This window comes from Sinocyclocheilus grahami, unplaced genomic scaffold, assembly GCF_001515645.1.
Source record: "Sinocyclocheilus grahami isolate Dianchi unplaced genomic scaffold, SAMN03320097.WGS_v1.1 scaffold836.1, whole genome shotgun sequence".
Taxonomy (NCBI): domain Eukaryota; kingdom Metazoa; phylum Chordata; class Actinopteri; order Cypriniformes; family Cyprinidae; genus Sinocyclocheilus; species Sinocyclocheilus grahami.
The window spans coordinates 308,542-334,115 of record NW_015506015.1 but is presented as its reverse complement, the minus strand read 5'-3'; the positions used below and the strand labels follow the sequence as shown (position 1 = coordinate 334,115).

The 25,574-nt window shown below is 36.0% G+C and overlaps 2 protein-coding genes across 4 annotated transcripts in view; one reads left to right on the top strand and one right to left on the bottom strand.

Moving 5' to 3' along the window:
• Positions 1 to 1,332: 1,332 nt before the first annotated feature.
• LOC107562747 (caspase-3-like) lies at positions 1,333 to 10,236 on the top strand. Its single transcript, XM_016247448.1, has 7 exons — positions 1,333 to 1,447; positions 2,003 to 2,214; positions 4,714 to 4,856; positions 5,519 to 5,647; positions 7,090 to 7,265; positions 7,404 to 7,512; positions 9,346 to 10,236. The coding sequence occupies exons 2-7, from the start codon at positions 2,171 to 2,173 to the stop codon at positions 9,573 to 9,575; spliced, it is 831 nt and encodes a 276-aa protein (XP_016102934.1). The 5' UTR covers positions 1,333 to 1,447; positions 2,003 to 2,170; the 3' UTR covers positions 9,576 to 10,236.
• Positions 10,237 to 11,177: 941 nt separating this feature from the next.
• Positions 11,178 to 25,574, bottom strand: part of LOC107562746 (long-chain-fatty-acid--CoA ligase 1-like) — a 37,327-nt gene continuing 22,930 nt past the window's right edge. For 2 of the 3 annotated variants that reach the window (XM_016247445.1, XM_016247446.1), the window contains exons 3-21: positions 22,871 to 22,985; positions 22,671 to 22,735; positions 22,407 to 22,508; positions 22,060 to 22,159; positions 21,118 to 21,293; positions 20,973 to 21,005; positions 20,773 to 20,824; positions 20,048 to 20,121; positions 19,513 to 19,590; positions 17,397 to 17,531; positions 17,158 to 17,292; positions 14,932 to 15,027; positions 14,757 to 14,829; positions 14,548 to 14,636; positions 14,299 to 14,415; positions 13,306 to 13,449; positions 13,076 to 13,177; positions 12,886 to 12,957; positions 11,178 to 12,152 (exon numbers count right to left, since the gene is read on the bottom strand). In XM_016247445.1, the coding sequence (XP_016102931.1) occupies positions 12,012 to 12,152; positions 12,886 to 12,957; positions 13,076 to 13,177; positions 13,306 to 13,449; positions 14,299 to 14,415; positions 14,548 to 14,636; positions 14,757 to 14,829; positions 14,932 to 15,027; positions 17,158 to 17,292; positions 17,397 to 17,531; positions 19,513 to 19,590; positions 20,048 to 20,121; positions 20,773 to 20,824; positions 20,973 to 21,005; positions 21,118 to 21,293; positions 22,060 to 22,159; positions 22,407 to 22,508; positions 22,671 to 22,735; positions 22,871 to 22,985 (1,899 nt within the window). In that variant the 3' untranslated portion in view covers positions 11,178 to 12,011. Of the gene's footprint in view, positions 12,153 to 12,885; positions 12,958 to 13,075; positions 13,178 to 13,305; positions 13,450 to 14,298; positions 14,416 to 14,547; positions 14,637 to 14,756; positions 14,830 to 14,931; positions 15,028 to 17,157; positions 17,293 to 17,396; positions 17,532 to 19,512; positions 19,591 to 19,656; positions 19,735 to 20,047; positions 20,122 to 20,772; positions 20,825 to 20,972; positions 21,006 to 21,117; positions 21,294 to 22,059; positions 22,160 to 22,406; positions 22,509 to 22,670; positions 22,736 to 22,870; positions 22,986 to 25,574 lie in introns of all 3 variants that reach the window. The other variant, XM_016247447.1, reaches the window with a different exon arrangement.

The window sequence follows — 25,574 nt, the reverse complement described above, 5'->3', positions numbered from 1 at the left end:
TTTACAAAATATCTTCATGGAACATGATCTTTACTTAATATCCTAATGACCTATATGACCTATACCTGTATTGTTGCCTATTGCTACAAATATACAAATATATGCGACTTAAGACCAGTTTTTGTGGTCCAGGGTCACATTTCTAAAATGACAATGAAAAGAGGCAAGGCATCATCAGAATATGCACGTGTTTCCAGAGCCACATTTTATTTTATTTATTTAAATGAAAACATGTCAAATGGTTGTTTAGCACATAACCGATAAAGGCCTGAGTGGGTAACCGAGTAAGCTTTCATGTGTAAGAAGCCATCTATCCAGCAGAGGGCGATATTGTAGCGCAATAGACCAGGGCAAAGGCTTCGAAGTACTTGTAGTTAAACATTATCATATAAACCAGGCAAAAGTAGGAGGAAGAAGGATAAATATTGCAAACAGGCGAAAAGAAGTAGTATACTCAAGGCTGAAATTAAGTCATACTGGATTGAATGATACATTGCAGACAACAGGGAAGAGTAATGGATTATGTACAAGATGTCAAACCAAGGAAGACGTAGAACATGTTTTGTTTAGATGCAGTAAATACCATGAATACAGGCAGAGATGACAGGAAATGGGAAATGGCAGGAAACCCCTTTGTGTTTTTTTAATTTTTATTTAAGTATACCCCAAGTAAAGTATCTGCCAAGTCCCTTTACACACTCCTGTACAGTAGGTGGCGATATGCAATAATTACAAGTTGCAAAAGCCAAGAAAAAAGAAGAAGAAGTACTGTAGTTGCAACAGAGTTGCCAAATCCGCGTATTATACGCGACTTTGGGCTTCTTTTTTTGTAAAGTTGCGTGAAAAAATCCTATTTTAAAAAATATGGTTGCTTGTTAGGAAAACCTGACAAGCAACTTCGTTTCTTTTCATTTATGTTCACTGTATTCTCCAATGCATTGATTGACACTCTGTCTGCACACAGTTAATAGCCAATCAGTGCAAAAAATATGAGTGCTGTAGCCTAATTTGTCAAATATTCTGCCCCCTCCGCACGCAATGAGGAATTGAAGAAAAATCATGTTCAAAAAGAAGGCGCGTGACGCTGTAATCCAAGCGATGATAGTAGTAGACGTAGAGGAGGGGGATGACTTTTTTCCTTTATAAGGTAGCCTAATTTTTTATTTTTACAATGTTTTTGTAATTTATTAATTATAACGGGCTGTTCAAAAAAAAACAAGAAGGCCTATACTAATGCTAAGAGTAGATTTGGTTCGAATAGCCAATATTAATAAATTATCAAAAAACAGTGGGCTTGTATTTGAAGCTGCGTTTGCTTATTTGTCTCGCGAGAGTTGGCAACAGTGAGCTAGAGGTGTAGCCTGAGTCTGGATGCTTGAGTAATCGCTTTGTCGTCGGAACCTTGAACGTTGCAAGCTTCCAATAACAGGATATTTTCACGTATTTGGTAAGCATCGACTTTATTGTTTTCAAACATTTAGGTTTTAAGTGTTGTGTTTGGTCAGTCTTCACTTGTTGTCCGTTTGAACATTCATAAGCAGACAAAGAAACACCATGCATAGCTTTAATATTTTTTACAGATAAATAGACACGCTGTATTGCAAGAAACACTTTGAATTTCACTTGTGCACTGGCGTAATTAATTTTATAGACATTCAGAGTTCTCAAATGTGTTATTATGTTCATCCTGCATTAGCAGGGCACGTACTTGACCTTGCTTACAACGGCTGTCTTAAAACCTCCAGAGTCCACACCTCGAGTAGAGCGCGTTGTGTAGCGCTGTGTGAACTCGCTTGTTTGGAACACACTATCTAGAAAGACTACTCGGAGGTTTTGGCACACAGCCATTATGTGAATTATCTTGCTAGTTTTCACTTTGCTCATTGATATATTGCAGACGCTGCATTTATAAAGTACACTATACCCAAGTCTTTTTTTTCTGCACAGCTGTTAAAGAGTGGTTGTGACGTCGACATGTGTTGTGTTTTCTCCTCTCGTGCAGCTTCTCATTGGCTGGTCGAGCGAGTCGACAACAACAATACAATCACCCATCTGGCGTGCTGGCGCGGTGATCATTCTGCCGAGAGCCCGTCATAACGCGCTATACGTCTCCAGATACAACAGAGACGAGTTTATTATCTTAAAAAGAGTGATCGTTAAACGTTTGAAGATGAACAGCGACTGCGTGGACGCGCGGCGCCAGGACACAACAGAGTAAGATGATCTTGACGACTGTTGCTATGCAGCTGTCGGAAGTGATTGACAGTTCAAAACAAAAACAGTATTGAATTCACTAACACTTGCTTTTCTTTTTGTTACCATGTTGTTTACATATGTAAACTGACTTGTTCCTGCTTGTTTATAGCATTTAGGCCTAATAACGTGAATTTAACGTTTATTATTTGTATTAAAAAGTGTGACCCTGGACCACAAAACCAGTCATAAGGGTCCATTTTTTTTTATTATACATCATCTGAAAGCTGAATAAATACGCTTTCCACTGATGTATGGTTTGTTAGGATAGGATGCAATATGTGGCCAAGAGACAACTATTTGAATATCTGGAATCTGAGAGTGCAAAAAAATCAAAATATTGAGAAAATTGCCTTTCAAGTTGTCCAAATTAAGTCTTAGCAATGCATATTACTAATAAAAAATTAAGTTTTGATATATTTACGGTAGGAAATTTACAAAATATCTTCATAGAACATGATCTTTACTTAATATCCTAATGATTTTTGGCATAAAATAAAAATCGATTATTTTGACCCATAATTTATTGTTGACTATTTCTACAAATATACCCGTGCATTTTAAGACTGGTTTTGTGGTCCAGGGTCACATACTATATTTAGTCCATAAACTTCCATAAACATTACAGTCCAAAATTAATAAAATATAAATGAAAGGAAAGAGTAGGCCCACACAAATCGGTCTACCTCTTATATTAATCATTCGTATTAAATAGTGTTTAACCCTTTGATGCACAATATGGGTCTAAAGTGACCCGACTGAGTTTCTTTTTCTATATCTTTGCAAGAAATTTATTTTATCATTCAGAATTCCAGGAATTCCTCAATTAACTTGTTTTTTGATCATCACAAATCCTTATTTTTATTTTGTATTACTTTTTGAATAAAAATCGTTTTTGTATCACTACCCCTTTAATGCACAACATGGGTCTAAAATGACCCGTATTCAGTTCCTATGTTCAGTTATGGATGATTGTTCCTTTGCTGAATCTCTGAAAGAAATGTTTTTCTATCATTTATTATTCCAGATATGTGTTTATGTGTTCCATTATATGTTGTTTTTGACTTCCACAAATCATTCTGTTTATTTTTCCTTCCTTTTATAAACAAACACAGTTTTTCCTTTCTTTAATTTATAGGTTTCTATATGGGTCATTTTTGACTCATGTGTAAAATTGATGTTGAAATACAAAAACGGTGTTTTGTTTTATAAAGTAAAGAAAGGACAAATAAACAGAATGATTTATGGAAATCCAAAAGATATTTGAATGAATACCTGGTATAATAAATGATAAAATGCATTTCTTTCAAAGATTCAGCAAAGAATCACTCAGGCATGATTGGAAATGAACATGGGAAATGAATACGGGTCATTTTAGACCCATGTGTGTAAAACTGATGTAGAAATACAAAAACTGTGTTTGTTTATAAAGGAAATAGTTTAACCCTTAATCAAAAACACAGGAACATGCTAATCAAGGTCTAAGGGTTACTAGACAGCTAAAGGCAGGTGAGTTTTTATCAAGGCTGGAGCAAAACTCTGCTGGCTGTGGCTCTCCAGGACAGATGTTTTCCACCCCTGGCCTACACCTTCACTGCACAACACCCTGATTACATGGGTGGTGTGACCAATGCATGATGGCTATTCATCAAGGAGCTGGTCAAAGAGCTTGTCATGCCACATATGAAGAGGTTTCGAGGGCACACCTCACCTTCAAAACCATGTTACAGAGGCAATGGGAAGATGTGGGATAAAAACGAAACACAGTCACCACCCGGCCACAGGTATACATCAGGCAGGAGGGTCAATAGAAGAGGAAGAGGTGCAGGATCTGGTGTTCAGTGTCAGGCTTGTGTGCAAAGTGCACAAACCTTTAGTTGTCATTTGTGAGGCATATAAGCACTGAGATAACAAATTGAGATAGCGCTGTACCTGTGTGATTGTTTATTTTGTTAGTTTTATTTTCATCTATTCGGTCACATTCACTACAATTCACTACAGTTGCTCTACATACAGTTAAATTTCAGTGTTATCGGTTATCAGTGATATGTGTATGTTATGTGTGACAAAGTGGCAAATAAACATATTTCAAGTGTTAAATGTGTTGGTCTAAATAACTGATAACATTTTTTTTTTTTAACAAAATGTCTTTATTCTTTTGTTTTATCATGCTTGCATAGATGGGTCATTTTTGACCCATGTGTGTAAACTTGATGTAAGAAAAACCTAGGAAAAAAATCAAATATTTATTTGTGGTCAATGGTCATTGTAAAAAGATATTTTGAATATTCATGGATCATGGAGTTTATAGGTCAGGGAATATTAAATGCTGAAATAAGCTGATTTCAAATAACAGGAAATTAATACGGGTAATTTTAGACCCATGTTGTGTATTAGAAGGGGTTTTCATAGCTTGTGCGTCAAAGGGTTAATATTCCTGCATGTAATCTGTTTGTCCAGTGCTGGTAAGGATGGGGCATCGGGAGGACAGCCCATGCAGGTTGATGCTAAAGCTCAGTCGCATGCCTTCAGATACAGTCTGAACTACCCCAGCATTGGCCACTGCATCATCATCAATAACAAGAACTTTGATCGCAGGACAGGTAAGGCTTGTTTTTTGCTGTTGAAGGTGTTGTTTTGTGAAAGTTGTCAGTTCGAATGCTCATCAAACTCGGATGATTGTTTAGATGCATTTACCTTATGAACCGAATGGTGAACAGAATAGACTCTAGGCAGGGATGGACCAGTATCAAAATTCTTGCTGATACAGATGAAGGTGATTGTTGTTTTGATCATGGCCTATAATTGTTAAATGGCCAGTATTAAATATTGACGACTGAACCCAATAGTAGCTTATACCATGAGAGATTCATAAGCAATTTTTGGTAAGATAGTCATTTTTAACTGGGAGCACCACAGGTGTAACAAAGATGGGAAAGAAGTGCAAAAAATTATCAACATTTTTTTGTATTTACACCCTATGTGAGCAAAGTAAGTTTTAGACAATGCAATAACATTATCTAGCATTTGTGGGATTAAGAAAATACAGTCTGGGCTAAAAATGACTAGAACACAACATGAGGGTTAAACAAATAAAATAAATATTAATAAATGCTATTTATATATCTAAGTAACTATTATCAATAATCAATATGTTATGAAAATATTATGCAGTATTGTGCATATTTGTCATGAAACCTTTTTTATGTGCTTTTTTTTGTCGTAGTCGTATGTAATATAGTAACCTGTTCTTCGCTTCTTTCAGGCATGAACCAACGGAACGGTACTGATGTAGATGCAGGAAATGTAATGAATATGTTTCGGAAGCTAGGATACACTGTGAAAGTCTACAATGATCAGACAGTTGCACAGATTATGCAGGTTTTAACAGCAGGTATGGTGCATTCAAATAAATTCCTATGTTCTGTCTCTTAGCTCTTTGCCTCAGGATCAGTAGATGAATCTTAAAATCCCAAGAATGCCTGTTGTTGAGATCTGGCCATTAAGTAAGAGATAATGCACGGCTAGCTATGCGTTAAACTATTTTAATGCACGACGTGGAGGCCAAGACCCACCCGACGTGAAGCCCATTAAAATCATTTAATGTGCATTATCCCGCTTAAACCATGGTCATTATCTAGCATTGACAAGTTAAAGCTGTTAATTATATTTTCAGCGTAATATTTGGCCGGAAAGGTACAAATGACAGTTATTTTGTCAGTTATATCTCGTTAGCTCTAGCATTCTGCCCGCTTCAAATCAGATTCACAGATGAAATAGTGCAGTAAGATCACATTTATTTGACTGAATTATAGCATTTCATTTTATATAGCATTTCATTAATTATCGATCGATTTATTGAGAGAGAGAGAGATGAGACAAAGTTGTGTGTGCGTTATCTGCGTCTGCGTGTCTCTCTACAAACAATAAAGCTGTGTTTAGTTACTTCAAAAGCAGCGATTTTACCACCTCGTTGCTGAGGAATATGAAAAAGAACGCATGTCACACCTGGCTACCAGTAGTTGCTCGCATAAAATTCAAGGCATTAATGTTTGCCTACAAAACCACCACTGGCTCTGCACCCATTTACCTAAATTCATTACTTCAGACTTATGTGCCCTCAAGAAGCTTGCGTTCTGCAAGTGAACGACGCATTATTGTGCCATCTCAAAGTGGCACAAAATCCCTTTCACTGACTTTTTCATTAACTGTTCCCTCCTGGTGGAATGACCTGCCCAACTCAATCCGAGCAGCTGAGTCCTTAGCCATCTTCAAGAAATGACTAAAAACACATCTGTTCCAGCTTTATTTGACCCTCTAACTCTAGCACTTTCTATTCTATTTTAATTCTACTTTAACTATTTATCATCTTTTTTTTTATAAAAAAAAAAAAAACACTAGCTTTCTATTTTTTTCTATTCTATCTACTTGTTTTTCTTTGTGTGTGTGTGTGTGTGTGTTTACATTGTTGCTCTTTTGTTAGTTTTGACTGCTTTTATTGTCCTCGTTTGTAAGTCGCTTTGGATAAAAGTGTCTGCTAAATGACTAAATGTAAATGAATATAATGTAGCGATCTAGTATTAAGGCTATTTAATTAATAAAAAGTCATGGGGCAGCGTTGACAACAAGTTTCTGTGCGCACCACACAATCTTCAATCTCCAACCTCTCTCTCATTAAAAAGGTATTTAAAATTCTTCCATTTTAAATACCTTTTAGAGCTCCCTGCTCTCTCATATGCTCTCTCAGTTGCCTGTACCCAGGTGTTATGGTAGTTGATAATTATACTTTTTTTGATCAATTGTAAGTATACATGGCTGTTTGTTGCTCTATCACAGTGGCCCATGACGACCACAGCCGCTGTGCTTCGTTAGTGTGTGTAATGCTCAGTCATGGAGATGAGGGAGTGTTTTACGGCACTGATACTTATGTGGAGCTCAAGACCTTAACTAGCCTTTTCAGAGGAGACCGCTGTCCATCACTAGTGGGAAAGCCTAAACTTTTCTTCATACAGGTACGTCCAGAATTTCTGCTGTCCTCTTATGTGTGTGCATTAAAATTAGTGAGTTTTTTTCTGGGTTGATGTTTATCATGAGATGGCTTGGAGTGCTTGTTTCCGCTCTTGAGATTTACGCTGGTTGTGTTTATTTAGGCTTGTAGAGGTACAGAACTGGATCCTGGTGTGGAGGCTGACGGCTCCGATAATTCTATGAGGATTCCTGTGGAGGCAGACTTCCTCTATGCGTACTCTACGGCACCAGGTACAGACACACGCAAACCACACAAACACTTCCTGTGAGTATCAGATAAAATATTCACAAAAAGTTTGAAGTTGGTAAGATTTTTTTTAAAGCAGTTAATGCTTTTATTCAGCAAGGACACATTAAATTAATCAAAAGCAATAGTAAAGACAATTATAATGTTCTAAAACTTTTCTTTTTCAAATAAAAGCTGTTCTGTTGAACTTTGTATTAATCAAAGAATCTGGCAAAAATGTATCATTGTTTCCACTAGGGGTGTGCGATATATATCGTCGGCGATAATATCGTAATTGTTGTTTTAACGATGTGCAATTTGACATTGAGTATTTTGCAAAAACCATTCAAAACACCTCTACAGAGCGCACGCATACATTACGTGAAGTCCAGACTAGTGCACGTGCGCATTTAGAGTGTGTTCTTTTACTGCATGATTCAGTCTATTAAAATGCATTTAGAATGATCACAAATTCAAGATATGTGGACAGAAAATTTATATATTTATACCACTTCATATAGTTAATCAATTTCACACGAAGAGTGCCATTTTTCTCCAAAAATTGCCACGATTACAAATGTGATATTGATTTTTTACAACAGTTCAATAAACAAGAAGTTAATTAAGAGAAGTTTTAGACACCATATTTCCTGTTTCTGTGCTATTTCGACAACAAAAATAATTCCAAACACAGCCACAGCCCTGTTTTGCGTCTCTGAGCAGCAACATAACCGAATCAACCGTTTAAATTATTCGTTTCAATCGCAATCACTCACTTAGTAACAGTCACTTGCTGCCACCTACTGGCGGGTTTAATTTCACATTTAAAGTGTCTTTTATTATTTAAATAATTTCAAATAACAGTATTCAATGTTTTATGTTTAATATCAAAAAAATGTTTATGCATTTGTAATTGCAGGTTAAAAGCATTCATGTCCTACATTAAACAGTGTGTAAATGCATCTAAATGCCACTTCAGATGCAGCTTCTGTGTTTCCTCTGCATTGCAAAGATTAATTTTGTTGATACTGATTTCATTTGCTTGGTAACTGCCCAAATGTCTTATTATTCGAATTCACCGATTAAGTGTAAGAATTTGACTCAAAAGATAATGGACACTTTTAGAAAAAATGGCTTTATAAAGGTAAAAGTGCCCGTATAATGTAAAAATCAGTTTAAACTTATTGGAAAAGATAAATTTCTCTCAGTGTGAAACGAACCCCCACACAGAATATGAAGAATATCAAAAACTTCAGGAGTCAGCTGTCCACGGTAGTCCTTAAGATACCAGCACAATAACACACTCAACAAAATATCATCTAATTATCGTTGTCGATAAAATCCAAGAAAATATTGAGATATTATTTTTTGTCAATATCACACACCCCTAGTTTCCACAGAAATATTAAGGAGCACCACTGATTTCAGCGTTGATAATAAGAAATGCTTCTTGGACCAAATCAGCATATTAGAATGATTTCCAAAGGATCATATGACACTGAAAACTGGAGTAATGACTGGACTAAATTCAGCTTTGCCATCACAGGAATAAATTGCATTTTCAAATATCTGTTGACATACAAACTAGTCATTTAAAATTGTAATAATAGTTCACAATATTATTGTTTTTACTGTATTCTTGTGTATAATTGTGGCTACTGATAGTATTTCTTTATTTATTTTTTAATTTAAATAAATTAATTACATGATTTGCTGTTTAATTAATCAATTACGATTGTCAAATATATGAGTATTTACTGAGAAAATCCTAATGAAGATCATTTTAATACTTTACATGTCAAGTCTTTTTTCATAATGGGGTTATTTTCCTCTGTCAGGTTACTACTCCTGGAGAAACACCATGACCGGTTCTTGGTTCATTCAGTCCCTTTGTGAAATGATGGCAAAGTATGGGAAAGCACTAGAGCTCATGCAGATCATGACCAGGGTCAACCATAAAGTGGCACTCGACTTTGAGTCAACCTCCAACCAGCCTGGCTTTGACGCTAAGAAACAAATCCCCTGCATTGTCTCGATGCTCACCAAAGAGATGTACTTCACTGCTTGAAGGGACAAGGGAACTATTAGAGCTTCTCCAGCTCTTCTGTAAATACCACAGGTATAGGATATAGATTTGGGGTTGAGTTTAAGACCCTTTTTTCACAGAAGCATTAGCTGGTCATACTCCGTTTGGAATTTCTCTGTCTCAGGACTGGTGTTGTGGTTCTTATTGGGATTTAAAATACTGTATGTGAAAGCAGGTACTCAGGTTTTTGTTCACGTTGTGACTATATAGCATTTTGCCTCTGGTTTTCTAATTAAAATCTTCTAATGAACAATCACCAGTGGCAGGAGAGGTTGGGATTTTTTAAATTACAGTAATCAGGGACTTTAATTGGCTGTTGCACTAGTTTGACCGTTGAAATGGGAATCGTAGTTGGGCATTAAATTGGCGCGATCATCTTAACTGAAGCAAAGCCAGTGTGCTAATTTAACGTGAAAAGCAAAGAACAACAATCAGAACTATTCCCAAGTGCCTGTCACTGAACCATGTGAACAGATTTTGGTGCAACTTCTGAAATGTCATGTACAGTTTCTATTAGGACACAATAAAGCATTTTTTTAAATTTTTTATCGGTGACATCTAGTCCATTCCTACAGAAAAAAGAAAAAAAAAACGTATGAAGCTATGACTTTACGTTGATGTCTAGGGGGTAAACAACCAAAAACTGGACTGGACTTGTCTGGAGTGCTCTTCAAGATGATTATGAATAGCATTAGTCACCTGAGAAAAATCACATAGAATTCTTTCAGTTGAGGTCATGCATGCATTGTGTGTGAGAGATGTTCCTAATGTATGCATACATAAAAAAACATAACTGTTCATGTTTGTTGTACAATCATGTTTACTATACATATATGCTTTTTGCGTATAAACTAGTGTTTTTTCTATGTATTTATAGACTACAGCTCTGTAGTGCACTGGATGATAATACACATTTCACTGAGATTCTGAGAGTTGGTCTTTTATTAAGACAGACTGAGTATTGAGCATGTATTTAAAATATGCAGACATTTTAAAATATGCTTTATTAATCAACTGATGATTGGAGACTTATAGAAATGTATTTCTATAATATTTAGGCGGGTTGGGAAAATTATTTTTTTTTATTTATAAATTATATATATTTTTTGTCTATAAAGTGTGTAGGACACTGACAGTCAGTGAGACTAGTTTCTTGAATTTCAAGACAGGTGTTTGTATTTAGAAAGCTTGTACAGGTGTATCAATATAGCCGTAGGCATTAGGTGAGAGTGAGTGACAACAGAAGCCAGGAGCGGAGTTTCTCAGCCATTCATTCATACGTGCCTCATTACCTTTTCACTTTAATTCTTCCAAGCAATATGAAAATCGTTTTTGTGCTCTTCAGGTCATAGAGTAGTTCTTATGGTAAACATTGTATTGTAATGATGGAATCTTTTTACCCACATTATATATATATATATATATATTCATTCTATCATTACCACTGTATAGGCATTTCTGTGAAATATAAACCAGAAATACTGCAGTTGCATTATGCAATGCTCATATTTTTTTAAATACAGGCACTGGAATCATTACCAAAGTTAATAAACAGGAACCCAAACACTATTAAGAGAATGCCATCAGTTTATTTCTCTCTTCAACAACCACATGCTACAAATAACTTTTTGCACAGTTTACATGAACCAGAATACAATAAAGATGTACAAATATAAATAGATGACCTATATACAAGCGTTAATCTCCAGGAGAGAGTTACATTTGAGATGTACCGAGATTTCAAAGTGCTGTTAGTGGAGTATCAAGAACCAATTTGTGTGATCCAATGTCATTTCACTGTCAATTTCAGTGGAAATCATTTATTCAGATATGGAAAAGACCTCAAATATTTTAAACGCATGGTTTACCATAAAGGCATTGTGACTTACAATCAAGACCATCAATTTAAATAGTAAACACTGATAAATAGCCATTTACAGAAGTTTAATAGAAATCACTATATTTTAAAATAAGTTTTGATGAAAATATCTGCACATGGTTTACAAATCAGAAGCCTGTCAGCACTTTGTGGCATATGAATATCAGCTGACTCAGTCTGTTTTTCTGTTTTATATGATCTTGCAGGTGTGCTCTCAGTTATTAGACTCAAGGCATTCACTGGCCTAAGGCATTGGGGTGGTTCACGTCCAGTTGATGAATAGCAGGGCTCATGAAATGTTTGGTATGTGCTTCGCTGGCAGGACTATACTTCAGCTCTTTTGAGATGACGGTGGCACATCCAAGTGGTAGAAATGACAAAAGAACCAGCTACAATGGTCCTTCTCTCCCCCTTGCTCACCGTGTGAGTGATACAACAACATGACAGAACTGGAGCACCTCGTTCATAATCATCACCACATTGCAAGTATGCTCTAGTTCAGTCACTCTCAGTGTAGACGCCCCCCCCCCTCTCTTTGTTCACATTTTGATTTTAGCATAGAGCTGGTCAATCTGCTGTCTGAAGTGGTTTCTCAGCTCGGTTCTCTTTGCTTTCAGTGTTGGTGTGAGAAGTCCATTCTGAACAGAGAACATTTCCATGTGCAGGGCAATGTCCCTCACCTACACACACACACACACACACACACACACAAAGAGATTAGATAAAAGAATATACAATCATTTTTAGTATGTTAATAATATATAACATAGCTTAAATATTATAAGTATAATAATAGAATATTGTTCTAAAATAATTTTTATATCTATTAATTAATTTTTTATAATTATAGCAATTGTATTAATTATTTGTAATAATAATAATAATTTTAAAATAGCATTATACTATTTGATAGTATTAACAAACTTTATTACATTATTCTAAACTAGTGTTGACCTGATTTCATTTTATTGTCCAACAGAGAGATAATGTATAATTAAAATGATGTAAATCTCTGTTGGGCAATAAAACTGAGTTAATATAGAAATTGGGTCAGCAGTAAAAACATATTATGCTAAACTAATGTTATTAATGAAATATTATTGTCATTATATTGTAAGCAACAAAATGATATTTTTTACATTATAATTATTATTTAAAAAGGTTATTGGACAAATCAACCCTATTTAGAAAAAATTGAAATATCATGAACATTCTTAGTGTTATTTATGAGTTAATGGACCCTGTTTTAAAAAAGACCCTTGATAGTACTTCTGTATTTTGACATGTGGATCAGTATTCACAACCAATAAAACAGAATAACAAGAAACTAACAGATACATTTGGTAAAACATGAAGGTTTGTGATTCGTGCTAGACTTGTCAAGAAGTAAAAGAGTTGGTTTTGTATATTAACCTGTTCAAAGGACTTCAGTCCAGCTTCTTTCCCTAGCCGAATGATATCTTCCAGGATGGCATTTTTCAGTTCCTGGTTAAAACAATATCAGAAGTCAGGGATGGTACAAGTCCTCATATTTCAACAAATTAAAAATTTAAACATTGTCATCAAATGTGAATCCAAAACCTCCAAATCCGAAGTGTTGTACCTTGCTTTTGCACATTTCAGTATAGGAGCCCTCAATGCCTCTTTTCTTTGCCCATCCAGGCAGAAAATCTGGATCAGGAACCAAAATGCCCACTAAACAAGCCTACAAAGAGACACAGGACGGGTTTACTCCACTGATCTATAATAGCACATACCCACACATATTAAAGCAAATCCACACTCTGATTCACTGCTATGTGGAAGTCACAGTCATTCAGTCCCGTTTCTCACCTGCAGACTGTCTCCATGTACAAAGACCTGAGCCACAGGGTCACTGTGGATGTAGATGTTCTCAATCTTCTCTGGAGCGATGTATTCACCCTGGGCCAGCTTAAAGATGTGTTTCTTCCTGTCTATAATCTTCAGAGTCCCATTCTAAAACAATAAATACTCAACTTCACTAACTAATTAAAAGAAGGGGGAAGGGTTCTGTTCTCTTAAAACGCAAGAATTAGTTTGAAAATATTTTCAAAATGTGCAACATTTTGGAAAGATTGTGCAAAAGTTAAATGCTTCACTTATCTACAGTTGTATTAACAGGAGCTGGTGAAGTTTCAAGTATGAGATTCAGTGGACTCACAAGCATTAATATGTACATTTTTCAAAAAATGTGGACATTATTTTTCTTAGAATGCATGGTGAGCATAAGAGACAAGACATTTACTCATAAGTTAAGGCCCTTTCACACAAAGAATGATAACCATAAAGATAACTATAACAACTATATTAGCGTGTGTTTATGCTGCAGTTATTTTGTCTGCTAATACAAATGCTTGAGTGCTTTAAAGTCCGGAGGATTCTATTTGGCTGTTATTGTTTTTTGTTTGTTTTTTCCCATCGGCTGAAAAATCCTTCTGAAAATCATTTCAATGATATTGTTCATCTGTGTCATTATTGTTAAAACTGTGATATGGACTTCAAATATTTTTTTCTTCTCAATATTGCTGTTTTTACTGCATTTTTGACCAACTTATACAGCTTAGGTGAGCATATGAGACTTTTCAAAAGAAAATTGTAAAGGGTGAAATGAATACTTAATATTGTTAGTGAGTCAGTAACTGGGTTGATGTCAGTTCATTTTAAAATTAATCTGATTCACTGAATCAAGTAGAAGATTTACAGAAATAAGGACACTGATTAAATTAGTGCTGAACTGGGAGACTAAAAAAAGTTACAAATGAGAATAAATAAGGAGCAGAAGTGCTAAGACGATGTGAAATTTACCGGAAGCCATTTGCCGACATCTCCAGTGTGCAGCCAGCTGTCTTTATCTATGGCTTCTGAGGTTCGCTCTGGGTCCTTCAGGTAACCTTGAAACACATTTGGTCCTTTCACACACACCTGTGGAAAACACACACACCAGTCAATTGAGAGGTACACCATTAGCATTATTCCACAAATGTTGTCAATAGAGCTTAACATATTGAACCCAGAACATTCCTTTAAAATTCTATATTTTAACTGTTGACAAACCTCTCCCTCTCCATTTGCTGCAAAATAATTCATCTCAGCCACATCCACAAGCTTAACGAAGTTACAGGGCAGTGGTGCTCCCACATGACCTGAGAGCAGAGACCAGGAGAGTTTGTGTTACTGCACAGGCTGTTTATACTGTACATCATCCAAGGTGTGTCTGTTTGTTTTTGTGTTAATACGTGTAGAGTACATTGACATTGTTTTACCTGCTGTCCAATCTCCAGGAAGTGACATAGTGCAGCCTGCGGTACACTCTGTCTGACCATAACCCTCATAAAACTAAAAAATAATAATCAAAAAGACAAAAAAACAGTAACCTTAAAACCAATTGTGGGAATACTGATTAGCTGGAGAACAGAGGGGGTGTGTGTGTGTGTGTACCTGGCAGCCCAGCGCTGCTCGCAGGAAGGTAAGGACGGTGGGAGAGACCGGAGCGGCTCCTGTGATCATAAGCCTCACACATCCACCCAGACTGGCCTGTAGGGTCACAGGAGTCAGATTTATGTAGACATAGTAGCAGAAAATAGTTGTCACAGTTCAGTTTGGAGTGTTATGTTAATGCACAGTTTAGTTACAAAAAGGTTATAGAGTTAAATTAATTAACATTCGCATTTTATATCTGGGTGAGAGTTCTGAGCAAGCTATTGTAGATTCGACATAAGCAGAAAAACTCTGTAAGCTTCTTATATTTTTTTATCTATTTATAGCATGGCTCAATATTGTGGTATTGTGGTGAAGAAAAAAAAAACTTCAAATAAATGCTGTTCTTTTGAACTTTCTATAAATCAAAGAATCCTGAAGAACAATGTATCACTTTCCACAAAAATAATACACAATAGTACAATGGTTTTCGTGAGAAATTTTTTTTCTTGAGCAGCAAATCAGCATGTTAGAATGATTTCTGAAGGATCGTGTGATACTGAAGAATTCAGCTCTGCCACCACAGGAATAAATGACATTTTAAAATATATTCAAATAGAAAATTTGATTTATTTTCAGTTGTAATAATATTTCATAATATACCTTTATTTTTGATTAAATAAATGCAGACTTGGTGAGCATGGGCAGGGCCGGATTTACGCATAGGCATTCTAGGCACGTGTCTATGCTTGCTGTCCAGGGGGGGCCCAAACACAATAAAGATATATATATTTTTTTGTTATACTATGTGATATCTACAATAATAAAAGAACCAAAACCCCAGAAGACATTGAGAAAATAAATATAACAAATAATAGGGTAAAAATGACAAACTATTTCCATGTCTTCCACCTTTTTTATGTACAGAAAAACGCTTTTCTTCTCCCGTTCTCTCCCACAGACGAACACAGTACAGACACACACTCGCGCAAACACGCGGAGACGCTGACAGAAACTTTTTGGCAGTGCTGCCCCACAAATTTATCAATAAAATTGTTTCCCAGCTGAAAAGCTACATGACATTTCTCAGTAGCGAGGTTCTTGAAGCAGTTCAACTTAAAGATTCGCTATTAGTAGACGCTGCTGCTGAAAACTGCTGAGAGACGCACAGGCGCAGGTATTCACATGCACTTAATCTCTCTCTCCCTCTCTCTCTTTCGCTCTCTCTCGCTAATAACTGTATTAGACTGCATTAATAACTGCTTTAGCCTGGATATCAATGGTCCAAGCCTCTGTTATTAGCTCTAAAATTACGTTTTGGAATTTGCAACGAAAGGTTTGGGATGAGGTGCGTAAAAAATTAGCTAGTTCAACACACACGAGATTTCAGGACGGAAACACGTCAGATGTCTTGAAACAAATCATCTGAACAATTGATGTGTGATTGTGACTCCAGGTCGTTAAAATTATTAGAGAAATAATATACTCCCGAAGTGGTTATGTGGCCACGATGCTGCGCCTATTAATGGAATGGTCTTTCTCAGTTCTCAAACAAATTAAGAACTAGTCTACATTCGATTTTTATTGACTGAACGCAAGCCCTTACTGCGATAGAAAGCACTAACAGTTTCACTGATTAAGATTATTTTTGCTTCGGTGGTGGTAATATTAGGCCTATTATATTAATAGGGAAGGGGGGCCCAAAAGTATGTTTTGCCTATGTCACGAAAAGAGGTAAATCCGGTCCTGAGCATGGGAAACTGTTTCAAAAACTTGACAAAACACCAAGAATGCTAACCGATAACTATAAATGTAACTATAAACAATATAATTTCCATTCACACCAACATACAACATTCTGTTTAGTATAAGCAAACTCTGCAGCTATGTCATCTGCCACTTTAAATGCTTGGGTGAATTCTGATTGGCTATCAATGTTTTTTTTATCATTCATCAGCTAAAAAACTCATTCTGAAAATGATTCCAACAATATTGTTCCTTTGCATCCTCATTGTTATAGTTGTGGTGTAGACATCCATGTTCTCATGGAAATAGAATGATCTTTAAACTTTACATTCATAGTTATCGTCCTTGGTGTGAACGAGCCCTTTCTTTATAAATGTCAGACAGTTGAATGCTGAGTATTTTGTAATTTGTGTGTTGCTAGGCAACAGAGTCTTTATAGGGGCTCATCTGATTGTTCTGTTCTTGGGCTCTACACACTCTTTCTCCATTTCATCTGGTTACCTGCACTTTGCTGAAGATCAGTTTATCCCACATGCTATCCTTCCTGACAACTCCACTTTTAAGCTCCGCCTCTTTCCTGCTGGAGGCAAAATCCAGAAGCCATCTTTTGAGAGGAGTGTTTGCCTGTCCGAAGATCTTAATGCAAACACACGAATGTATAATGAGCAAAGATCACCGAGTGTATTTAAGTACAGACTTCAATGCAAACAGTTCATGTGTGTATAACTTAACAGAAGTACCTTATCAAACATGCGGTTGAGTAGTCTGGGCACTACAGGGAATATAGTGGGTTTAAGAGTCTTCAAATCATCCATCAACAGACGGATATCACCCTGAAAATATCCAATCCTGGCCCCGTGGACCAAAAGCACACCCTACATACACAAAAATTAATTATGCAACAAGAATATAATACCAGTTAATTTCTATATAGGTACAAATACAGTCAAGAAATTGTAATATCATATATTTAAAGTAATAGTTCACCCAAAAATGAACGTTTGCTGAAAATGTACTCATCCTCAGACCATCCAAGATGTAGATGAGTTTCTTTCTTCATTGGAACAGATTTAGAATATCTTGCTCACCCATGGATCCTCTGGGTGCCATCAGAATGAGAGTTCAAACAGCTGATGAAAAGTGTAGCCCATCAATTAACATGTTATGAAGTGAAAAGCTGTCTGTTTGTAAGAAACAAATCCATCATTTAGGCATTTTAACTTTAGCCAAAACACCAGTACATAATGGATAATAACACATCCAACAGTGAAAAAGCTCATACTCTGTTGTCTTCTCACATCAAAATCAAATTCAACAAACATATTTGTTTAGAACTATTTTGGACTGTTTTTGACTGTAAATGCTGCTTGATCTGCGCATTTTCTCCCCTGATTCAGAGGAGCTGACTTTTTCACTGGAGGAAGCATTACAGATTGAGGACTCTGCCGGAAGCGATTAAAAATGTCTTACTGATGGATTTGTTTCTTACAAACACACCACTTTTCACTTTACAGGACATTAATTAATGGATTGGAGTTATGTGGATTACTTTTGGATTATTATGATGTTTTTATCAGCTGTTTGGACTCCCATTCTGACAGCACCAATTTACTGCAGAGGATCCACTTGTGAGTAAGTGATGCAATGCTAAATTTCTCCAAATCTGTTCTAACGAAGAAACAAATTCATCTACATCTCAGATGGCCTAAGAGTGAGTACATTTTCAGGAAATTTAAATTTTTTGGTGAACTGTACCTTTAACCAAAACATCCCTCAAAAATGAAATATTAAAGCAATAGTTCACACAAAAAATTATAATTCTGTCATTGTTTACTCACCCCCATGCTGTTCCAAACTTGTATGAATTTCTTTCTTATGCCGAGCAGAACATTTTGAAGACTGTGGGTAACCAGTTGACAGTAGCAATTTATTTCCATAGTATTTTTTTCCCCCATACAATGGAAGTCAATGGCTACCATCAACTGTTCAGTTCAAAATATTCCTTTTTTTTGTGTACAGCAGAAGAAATAAACTTTTGGAAAGACATGATGGTGAGTAAATGAAAATTGTGTCATTACATTTACATTTACATTTAGTCATTTAGCAGGCGCTTTTATCCAAAGCAACTTACAAAATCAACAAAAGAGCAATTATATGCAAGTGCTATAACAAGTCTTAGTTAGCTTAAAGCAGTACATGTAGCAAGGTTTGTTTTTGAATTATATAATAAATAAAAATAAAACAGATAGAATAGAAAAAGAATAGAGCAAGCTAGTGTTAGAGGCCTTTTTTGCTTTTTGTAATTTGATAATAAATAAAAAAAAAACAAAAAGATAGAATTAAAAAAGATTAGGAAAAGCAGTGTTAGTTTTTTTTTTTTAAGAAAACAAGCTGTAAATGAATAGAGTGCAAGTCTAAAAGGGACAAGCTTTTTTTGCTAGAGTTAGAGGGTCAAATAAAGAAGGAAGAGATGTGTTTTTAGCCGATTCTTGAAGATGGCTAAGGACTCGCTCGGATTGAGTTGGGCAGGTCATTCCACCAGGAATGACCTGCCCACTTTAAAAGTTCGTGAAAGGGATTTTGTGCCTCTTTTGAATGGCACAATAAAGCGACGTTCACTTGCAGAATGCAAGCTTCTAGAGGGCACATAAGCCAAAGACATAAGTCATTAATTACTCACCCTCATGTTGTTTCAAACCTGTAAGACCTTTGTTCATCTTCGGAGTAATTAACGACAGAATTTTCATTTTTAGGTGAACTATCCCTTTAAGTTCACCGCAAACTAAGTTTGTTACAAACTGTATAGAACATATATTAAACAACTGTTTAATAAAGATGTGCATGCATAATACATACCGCGACCACTCTCTCAAACATGTGTGCTAGTGGTAGGTAAGAAATGTGAATGTCTGTCTGGTTGAGCATGCAGTGAACCTGTAAAACACACACACACACACACACACACACACACACACATGTGCAGTGTGTAATACAGCGTACCTCTACTACTCTTTCAAACATATGTGCTAGTGGTAAGAAGGAGATGAGAACATCTTGAGGACTAGGTTTCAGCAACCCCTAATCACACACATATACACATAAACATATACAAACACATCAACACAGGACAGGAAACAGATAATTAAATGAGGAAATGAGGCACAAGAAGAGGTGAACATAACAGAAAGACATAACTTGATTTGAAGAAAACATTTACTAACATGTATTAACTGACAAACAAAATGAAGGAAAGATGCTCCTAAAAACTTCACAGATGTGATCTGTCATTTAAATCACACTGGTTGTCATTTTTGCTCGTTTTCCAAGAAATACTTCACTACAATTTAGTTTTTACATTTATAGCACATGCTTTAAAACATTTTTGGCTTACCTCTGTAACTTTAATGAAAGCAGAACAATTGGAAACAACGTTTCCATGTGTGATCATTGCTCCCTTTGGACTTCCTGTTGGGAAAAAAAACATATTCATTTTATTATCTGAGTTGGAGCACTAAAAATGCCAAAATATGACAGGATATGATGAGGCAACATCTGAAAGAGACAAATATGTGTTCTATGTGTATTGTTTGTAAAAGAAAAAAAGGAAAGAAATTGGACAGACAAAATTTACATTTACATTGTAAATTGTAATTACAAACCAGTAGAATTTTCTTCTTTTCCTGTCAATTTCTGAATAATTTCTTAGTTTTTCTTTTTAAATTAATGAAAATTAATTGGGACTAGGGTTGTCAAACTCCAAAATGACAACAACAACAAAAACCTCATAAATGTATCATAACAATTGTTCTGAATGACTCTTCTAAAGCCTTATAAAGGAATAGTCATTATTCACTGAAAATCTTGAAATTCACTCTAGTTCTCCTTGGCACATTCAGTTGATCCAGTTCATAAAACCAGTCTGAATGATTTGCTCATGAATCAAACTGATCCGTTTCTCAAGTACAAATCAAATACTCAATAATTATTTTAGCCACATTTGCATATATTTTGTTCTCTTTCATTAAAAAGAATAAGAATGGATTAAAGTGTTAACTACAAAATAATTATGTCTATTTAATCACTTAAATAGTTAAATACATATATAAACACTTTTACCTGTAGTTCCACTTGTGAAGCAAATCAGTGCCAGGTCCTCTGGTTTAGGTGGCTGGAAATAAAATCAAAACTAAGATTCATTAAATTACCATGAAGCAAAAACAACAACAACAACAATAATAAAGCAATCAAATAATCAATGCACTATTCACATATAAATTACAAGTCTGTAAATCAATACAGCGCTCAGTTTTACTCACAATGGGTGTCTTGTAGTTCGCTTTGCCAATAGCCTGCCAAAAGAAAGACTTCATTTAGTGAAGCACAAATACAAGATTAATGGGATCACTGCTTACCAAGGGTGTGTTTGTTTGTTTTTGTGTGTGTGTGTGTGTGTAATCAAACCTCCAGCTCCTTGAGGCTCAGGATCTCAATGCCTTTCTGTTGTGCTTGTGCAGTCAGTTCACTGTCAAAGTTCTCCATGATCACTATGGTTGTGATGCTGTGTTTCCGGCCAGACACACAGTCCAGGATCAGACGAGCCTTATCCGCGATGTCACAGATCACAGTGGCGATGGTGGCTACAACAAAGGCTCTGTTACAAATTTCTCACAATTTCAACAACATGTCACAATGTCAACACAATTTCCATCTTCTTTAAAATCTTCAAATGAAATTAAAAATAGTTCTGGTAATTAATTAAATACTTAAATGTGATTAAATATGAAGCACTTTAAAATAATTTATATAATATTAAGTTCAGTCTGAATGGCGCATGGCTGATAGATTCTTTAGATGCAAAAGTCTAGAAATCAAAGCATGAATGTACATGTTTGAATGTTGACTGGCCTCTGCTGATGCAATCAGATTCGATTAGCCAATCAAATTGCTTGCTGAACTTTTAAATAGCCTGGTTCAGTGTTCGCTGTAAGCTGGCCCTGCAGCGTTCTTATCAGAGTTCCTCTAAAACCCTCCACCTCCCCAAGCTCCCCCTGTCTAGATCTGCTATGGGATGTATGCTCTGCAGTAGCAGTGTGCATAGTTGATCTAGCCATCCGAGACCTAGTACATTAATATTGTCATATCCATTATCATGCTAAAACTATTCCAAGAGTTCTCATGATTGAAATAGGATTACTAATGCTCTAATTAATAGGATTTTCTATTACAGTGAACAAAACACTTTTCTGGAATAGGACACAAAAATGGTGCTACATACTATTTTGAAAGTCCTCACTAAAAATATTTTATTTTTTCTAGTATTTATTTGCAGAATTAAAAAATGTATATAAGGGAAATAGAAAACTATTGCACAGAATTGGGAAAAAATGCTGTGTGCTTGCTCACCTTTGTCAATGATATAGCTGATGGCCTCTGTTCCAAGTGTATCATACAGTGGCACTGCCACCAGTGAATATGTGTAACATGCCAGCTCTGAAATCGTCCACTGCAGAAATGTGCACAAAACTCAATCAGTTGTGGAATGTACATACTTGGTTATCTTATATAGAATTAATATAAAATAAACAAAACAGAATTACAAAGTGTTGCCACACCTACTGTATAATAAGCAAAGCTATCAATGTAGCAATCAAGCCTAATCGAAGTCCATCAATGTGTAATCGAAGTAATTACATGATATTTTGATCATCAAAACCAGCTTCAGATATCTGTGTCTGTGTGCATGTGATTACCTCTGGCCTGTTCTGTGCAAAGATGCCAATGTATTTGTCTCCTGTTTGACTGTGACCTCTGTGGAGTAATGCTGAACCTGCAAACTCTGCCCTGTCTGCTACCTACACACATGAACAGCATACGAAAATACATAACTTACTCAAATGCACAGCTATATCTGATAAAATACAAATGAGACAGGGTTCAATAAACATACAGAGAAAAAAGGCTAAACTAGTTGTGGAATAAGGTTTCAAATCAATTTTGCTCTATAGAAATCTTACCTCTTTATATGAAAGCCATTTATATGGCTTGTCCGGTTGACGTGATCCCAAACAAGGACCATTATCTATTAAAAATAAAACACAAAAATGTAAAGATATCACACATGATGAAAAAACTTTAAAATAACAAGGGCTTCTTTTTTGGGTGAACTACTGGTGATTATCTTAACGACTTTGAGGCAAACAGCTATTTGACTTACTTGACACTTGTAGTCCTCGTAAGAAAAACTCATACATTGTCTGAGCGTCTTTGTAGTAGTATGTCATGTATGTGTCACTGTCCTGTAGAATAGACCGACGAGCATATCCACTACCCTGAAAAACAAAACCAAAAATCTATGGTTTTGATAAAAATATAAAAAAGACTAGGCCATTAACAGCAGAGGGAAGGAAGACTTCATGCTAAAGGAATTTACAGATGGTCGCTGCACAGTGGATCTGACTGGCTTTAAAGCTGCTGCCAACATGCTTCAGGGTGTTACCATAGCAAATATACAAGAAATGGTGAGAGTACACAAACTCTTTCAGGCAAAGACAGAGACAGAGATCAAGGACATGCATCTACAATTATACTTGTCTGGGTGAAAGAAGTTGTAATTATTTGTATCCAAATCCAAGTTACATTCTGTGCACTTGTGTACATACACATATACACACAAAACTGCTATACACATAAAAAAGTGTGTGATGACAGAACAAGACATAGAGGAATGTGATGAAAAGACCACTCTAAAAATAAGTGTTTTCAACACACATACACTACAATTCAACTGTTTTTGGCAAGTTAGTTTTTATGTTTTTTAAAGGAGTCTCTTATGCTCACCAAGTCTGTATTTATTTGATGAAAATACAGTAAAAACTGTAATATTGTGAAATATTATTATAATTTATTTAGTTATTTCCCTATGGCTCAAATAGTAGAGCATGGCACTAGCAATGCCAGGGTCATGGGTTCGATTCCCAGAGAAAACAAGAACTGATCAAATGCAAACTATACCTTAAATGCAGTGTCGCTTTGGATAAAAGTGTCTGCCAAAGGCATAAATGAAAATGTATTTTTATATATTTCAGTCAACAGTGGGACATTATCCTTCAGAAATTATTCTAATCATCATCAGTATTAAAAGTGTTAAAAATAGTTATGCTGCTTAATGTTTTTGTGGAAACCATTAAAACGTTATTTAATTTTTTTTTATTAATTATTTACAGTAGTTATTTATTTTGAATTCTTTGATTTTGAAAGAAAGCTCAAAAGAACAGCATTTACAGAAACCTTTTTTTTTACCATAAATGTGTCCTTGCCGAATAAAAGTATTATTTTCAAATGATAGTGTATATACTTTTTTAAGCTTTTCTTTTACTGGCAGGAAGTAGACGTAGTCATTAAAAAAAACCTTGCTATGTGTACTGTGCTAGACTAACTGAGATTTGTCTGATTGTTTCTATTGTTCTCATCATTTGTAAGTCGTCTTGGATAAAGGCGTCTGCTAAATGATTAAATGTAAATATAAATGATAAAAAACACAAAATGCACTGTCCCAAGAAACAGCAAACATTTTCTGTACTAAAACCTAATTGCATGCATGTCTGAGGAAACAGATGGTTAACTCAGGAAAGAGTTCATAGATGCATACAAAAAGACAGTTTTGTGACATACAGCTGGTAACCTTTTCACATGCTGGGGTAAACACAGAGGAAGCCACAGTCTGCACTGCTGAACAGCTTCTTACAGGAAGTTTGAAAATAATCACTGTGGCATCAGATGACTTCACCCTTTCACCTCTAAAATGCATTCAAAGGTCTTTGACTGAAACATGTTTAATAAATTTGAATGTGTTTAACAAAGTTTTGCAAGCTATGATGGCGTACACGACTTCTTATGACCTTGGTGGATTTGCAAGCATGGCTGCTAAGCAACTGTTGGAAACGTACTCGGTTACTAACTTAACCTCGGTTCCCTGAGATACGGGAACGAGTACTGCGTCTTGCTAGACGCATATGGGAAAAAGCCTTTTTTTCACGGCCATTGGTTCGTGCAGTGTATTAAAGGGGTCATATGATGCTTTTTTAAAGATCATTATTTTGTGTATTTGGTGTAACAGAATATGTTGACATGCTTTAATGTTCAAAAAACACATTATTTTTCAAATACTGTACATTATTGTAAGTCCTCTATGCCCCGCCTCTCTCAAACGCTTCGTTTTCTACAAAGTCCCTCCTTCCGACAAGCACAGTCTGCTCTGATTGGCCAGCTGACCCAGTGCATTGTGATTGGCCGAACACCGCAAGCACTCGTCGGAAATGTAACGCCCCTTACCATAATCGCGAGCTTCATCTTTCAAAATAAATGTAAAGACAGAGCCTGAAAGGGGAACAGAGTCTCGTGACAGACACAGTGATGAATATGTGTTTGCAGTACACAAGCCACGGTTAAGACAGCTGACTCCACTGTGATGTGACCCCCTCTCTCTCGCTCGCTCGCGCGCACACACACACACACACACACGATGCGCAAAACTCTGCATTTGAACAGTCACAAGCGAATACTCAAACTAATAACAAAACAGTAGCTGATTAAGAAGCGCCAGATTGTCATAGCAAAGTCAGAATGACCTCCTCTCCTAGGTTCACGAAACAGTCGTCCATAAAATGCATTGCTGTTCAGTAAATGCATTACTTTCGGAAGTAAGACAGCTGACTCCACTGTGATGTGACCCCCTCTCTCTCGCTCGCTCGCGCGCACACACACACACACCGCTCTCTATCTCTCTCTCTCTCTCTCTCTCTCTCTCTCTCTCTCTCTCGCGTGCGCACGCACACACGCACACACGCACGCACACACACACTGCTCTCTATCTATCTCTCTCTCTCTCTCTCTCTCTCTCTCTCTCTCTCGCGCGCGCA

Excerpts from the sequence above, each read along its gene's own strand:
- LOC107562747 (XM_016247448.1), top strand. The coding sequence starts at position 2,171 with ATGAACAGCGACTGCGTGGACGCGCGGCGCCAGGACACAACAGA. Across the intron at positions 7,266-7,403 it reads CTAAACTTTTCTTCATACAG|GCTTGTAGAGGTACAGAACT; the intron begins GTACGTCCAGAA and ends GTGTTTATTTAG. Across the intron at positions 7,513-9,345 it reads TGCGTACTCTACGGCACCAG|GTTACTACTCCTGGAGAAAC; the intron begins GTACAGACACAC and ends TTCCTCTGTCAG.